Source organism: Salmo trutta, unplaced genomic scaffold, assembly GCF_901001165.1.
Source record: "Salmo trutta unplaced genomic scaffold, fSalTru1.1, whole genome shotgun sequence".
Lineage (NCBI taxonomy): Eukaryota > Metazoa > Chordata > Actinopteri > Salmoniformes > Salmonidae > Salmo > Salmo trutta.
In genome coordinates, this window is record NW_021822679.1 from 37285 (window position 1) to 42284 (window position 5000).

The 5000-nt window shown below is 44.5% G+C and overlaps 1 protein-coding gene across 1 annotated transcript in view; it reads left to right on the forward strand.

Annotated features, from left to right (window-relative positions):
- Positions 1 to 3881, forward strand: part of exoc6b (exocyst complex component 6B) — a gene marked incomplete at its 5' end in the record, with an annotated part of 40626 nt that extends 36745 nt beyond the window's left edge. The window contains 1 exon segment of the mRNA XM_029744561.1: positions 1288 to 3881. Coding sequence (XP_029600421.1) covers positions 1288 to 1414 — 127 coding nt within the window.
- Positions 3882 to 5000: the final 1119 nt, after the last annotated feature.

The following is a 5000-nucleotide window of genomic DNA, read 5'->3' on the forward strand; positions in this document are numbered from 1 at the left end:
TATGCAATGGACTGAAGTTGCATGTCTGTCTGTGTGTTGTGAAATTCATTTTTGTTGTTGTTGTTGTGTGTTAAGAGTTTGTTCTCGTGTGTGTGTGTGTGTGTGTGTGTGTGTGTGTGTGCGCTTTGCGTACCAGTAAAGATAATGGAGGCGTCATTAACACAGAAGCAGTCAGTGTGTGATGATAGTCACCCAGACACACTGAAACCCAAACAGGTAGTACTGATAGCGTTGTTATCGCCGTGGTGATAAGACGGGTGTCTGTGGTAATGATGGGATTTTTTTATGGCTATAACAACACCGTTATGTATCCATAGTGATGATGGCTATCACCTTATCAGTCTACTGTGTTACTGTTACACACACACACACACACACACAGTGACACACACACAGACACACACCATGTTCGTTAGCGAGTCAGTGGTCGTCAGAGAGTCATGAGTTGGAGGCCCAGTCCTGGTGGTCTGTTTTCCCACAGAGGATGCACCATGCTGGGGTTAGTCTGCCTCTCCATCCCCCTAAACCCCTGGAGCTCTGTAGTGGAGCACTGCACTGTGACAGAGCAGCTGCACACCATCTCATGTGACACCCACCTTGCAGACCTCTCTCTCTCTCTCTCTCTCTCTCTCTGTCTGTCTCTCTCTCTCTCTCTCTCTCTCTCTCTCTCTCTGTCTGTCTCTCTCTCTCTCTCTGTGTCTCTCTGTCTCTCTCTGTCTCTGTGTCTCTCTGTCTGTGTGTGGTGTGTGTGTGTGTGTGTGTGTGTGTGTGTGTGTGTGTGTGTGTGTGTGTGTGTGTGTGTGTGTGTGTGTGTGTGTGTGTATTGGAATGTAGTGATTGACTCTGCATCTTGCTGTGAAATGAGTAAACAAGTCTGAATCAGCTCTAATGTTGATAATCTTCCTTCCTCTCTCCTCTCTCCTTCCTCTCTCCTCCCTCCATCCTCCCTCTCTCCTCCCTCCATCCTCCCTCTCTTCTCTCTCTCTCCTCCCTCTCTCTCCTCCCTCCATCCTTCCTTCCTCTCTCCATCCTTTCTCCCTCATCCCTCCTATCCCTCATCCTTATCTCCATCCATCCTCTCTCCTTCCTCTCTCCTTCCTCTCTCCTCCATCCATCCTTCTTCTCTCCTCCCTCTCCCTCATCCTCCCTCTCTTCTCTCGCTCTCCTCCCTCTCCCTCATCCTTCTCTCCATCCTCCCTCTCTCCATCCTTCCTCTCACACTCCTCTCTCCTCTCTCCGTTCATCCTTCCTCTCTCCTCCCTCTCTCCATCCTTCCTCTCCATCCAGGATGAAAGACACCAGTCGTAAGAACAACATGTTTGCTCAGTTCAGGAAGAACGAGAGAGACAAACAGAAACTCATCGACACCGTGGTCAAACAGCTACGCAACCTCATCTCCGCCCACCAGACCTGAATGGAGGGATCCTATTAGCCAAGGAACCTCCACCTTGCAATCCAATTGGTTACTGCAACCTCATCTCCGCCCACCAGACCTGAATGAAAATATATAATTGGTCAAGTAATACCACCAGGACTAAAACAAGCCATCCTATTGGTTACTGCAACCTCAATATCTGCGCACTAGACCTGAATGGAGCAATCTCATTAGCCAAGGAATCTTATCTCCGCCCGCCAGACCTGAACCCAACCATCCTATTGGCCAACGAGCTTCAACCTTGCAATCCTGTTGGCTAAGGAACATTAGTCTCCGCCCACCAGACCTGAACCCAACCATCCTATTGGCCAACGAGCTTCAACCTTGCAATCCTGTTGGCTAAGGAACATCAGTCTCCGCCCACCAGACCTGAACCCAACCATCCTATTGGTTGAGGAAACATGATACACAGCCACTCTAGCCTCTGTCTCTACCTTGTCTTCCAGTATTGTTTTTACAGGTGGATTTCATTTTGGGGTGGTTCAGTATTTTGGGGTTTATTTGACATGAAAATGTTATATTTTGTCTCTTAAGTGTCTACGAACACCGTTTTGGGTCGTACTGTGTCAAAAAGATTAAAGTCAAATAATAGTATTTGATGCGTGTGACGAAGTGCTCTAGTCAAGTTAGTGTGTTGATGCTACTGGAACACAACTCACCACAAGGTTACCTATAATAACTGTTGTTTTGACATGTCCAAACATACTTCTTAACAGTCCCTATGCAGCCAAGGAGAACGGGGATGAATCCTGACCTTTAAAAAGAAAACCGGAAGGATGGAGGGACGGGGATAACAGTCCCTATGCAGCCAAGGAGAACGGGAAAGAAAACCGGAAGGGAGGAGAGAGAAGGATGGAGGAGAGAGGGACGGGGATAACAGTCTTAGATCCTCACCTCAGTTATATTTTACTGCTCACCAAGGAAAGCCCTAGTCTTCCACATGCCACTCTCTCTCTGTGTGTGTGTGTGTGTGTGTGTGTGTGTGTGTGTGTGTGTGTGTGTGTGTGTGTGTGTGTGTGTGTGTGTGTGTGTGGAAATAGAGTATGCAGATTTGAATAATCAGACAAGTCAGTCAAAGCACAGTGCTCATTCTGTAGTCCTTAGCATGTTTGTGCATCTCAGCGTGTGTGTGTGTGTGCCGCATGCCACCGTACCTAACATAAAGGGACATGTAGATTAAAAGGAAATTAAATGTGTATTTTTTGGGGGGTTTTTTTGCAGGTGGAGAGTTGTGCCTTGTCTTGTTTTTATACCAGTGGATGATGGGGGTTGTGGGAGTTTGCCTTTGTCTGTCTGTCTGTCTGTCTGTCTGTCTGTCTGTCTGTCTGTCTGTCTGTCTCAGTTATTGGCTCGTCCAGTCCAGAGTCCTGGTACCAATGATTTATATGACAGGGGGGGGGGGGGGGGGCCGTCTTGAAGCCACTGTATCTATATCCTCACCGTTGTAAAAAGTATTTTGGAAGCTATATAAATGCATGTATTAATGTCTACGCTAGTTTATTCTATTACAGATAAACATTTAAAAAATAATTGTAAAAAAAAAATACACTGAGAATATCAAACATTAGGAAAACCTTCCTGATATTGAGTTGCAGCCGTCCGTCCGTCCGTCCTCAGAACAGCCTCAGTTCGTTGTGACATGGACTCTACAAGGTGTCAAGCGTTTCACAGGGATGCTGGCCCCCATGTTGACTCCAATGCTTCCCACAGTTACCTGGATGTCCTTTGGGTGGTGATTCTTGATACACACAGGAAACTGTTGTGTGGGAAAGAAATCCAGCAGCGTTGCAGTTCTTGACACAAACATGGCACCTACTACCATACCCCTGTTCAAAGGCACTTTAAATGTTTTGTCTTGCCCCTTCACCCTCTGAATAACACACATACACAATCCATGTCTCAAGGCTTAAAAGTCCTTTAACCCCGTCTCCTCCCATTCATCTACACTGATTGAAGAGGATTTAACAAGTGACATCAATAAGGGATCATAGCTTTCACCTGGATTCACCTGGTCAGTCTGTCATGGAAAGAGCCGTTTCTGTTTTGTTTACTCGGTGTATATGAAAACATTTTCCTTAAAGTATCATTTTATGTTACTCTCCCCACTAGAACAACAGAAACATACATAAATACATGTCATTTTGTCCTTAAAACATTGAATTGAAATACTGTAGAATTCCATTCATTCCTATGGAGGACTGCTTCTAGGGAGTTCCAATATGGCCGACCGGTGGCTTCACAGTATCTGCAATCCGGGGTTTATATAAATCATTGGTATGTACCCAGACATGTTTTGTATGTTCAACTTTATTGATTAGTTTTTCTGAGACAGAAGCACTGTACAGCCTTGTATTATTAAACGCCACTAATGATGATCCTATGTTACTAATAAAGATATTACAATTACCAACCAATACTTAATAAAACAAACAAACTGACTACTGAAGCTGTTTAGTATTTCATTTATTTTAGTTATAGTTAAACTAATACAGTGCATTCGGAAAGTTTTCAGACACATTGACTTTTTCTGCATTTTGTTACGTTACAGCCTTATTCTAAAATTGATTAAATTGTTTTCTTCCCCCCTCATCAATCTACACACAGTACCCCAAAATGACAAAGCAAAAACAGGTTTTTAGAGTCCTTTAGGTGCCTTTTGGCAAACTCCAAGCGGGCTGTCATGTGCCTTTTACTGAGGAGTGGCTTCCATCTGGCCACTCTACCATAAAGGCCTGATTGGTGGAGTGCTGCAGAGATGGTTGTCCTTCTGGAAGGTTCTCCCATCTCCACAGAGGAACTCTGGAGCTCTGTCAGACTGACCATCGGGTTCTTGGTCACCTCCCTGACCAAGGCCCTTCTCCCCCGATTGCTCAGTTTTGCCGGGCGGTCAGCTCTAGGAAGAGTCTTGGTCGTTCCAAACTTCTTCCATTTAAGAATGATGGAGGCCACTGTGTTCTTGGGGAACTTCAATGCTGCAGAAATGTTTTGGTACCCTTCTCCAGATCTGTGCCTCGACGCAATCCTGTCTCGGAGCTCTACGGCAATTCCTCAACCTCATGGCTTGGTTTTTGCTCTGACATGCACTGTCAACTGTGGGACCTTATATAGACAGGTGTGTGTCTTTCCAAATCATGTCTTATCAATTGAATTTACCACAGGTGGACTCCAATCAAGTTGTAGAAACATCTCAAGGATGGTCAATGGAAACACGATGCACCTGAGCTCAATTTTGAGTCTCATAGAAAAGGGTCTGAATACTTTTTGTTTTTTGGGGTCTGTATGGGAAAATGGTCCAATTTAATGCACTTATCAAGAGAACATCCCTGGTCATCCTTACTGCCTCTGATCTGGCAAAATAAATACATGTAAATAAGGTATTTCTGTTTTTAATTTTATAAATTTGCCAACATTTTTGAAAAACCTGGTTTTGCTTTGTCATTATGGGGTATTGTGTGTAGATTTTTTTTATATCGATTTTATAATAAGGCTGTAACATAACAAAATGTGTAAAAGAGGAAGGGATGTGAATACTTCCTGAAGACACAGGACATGGAGGATGATAAAT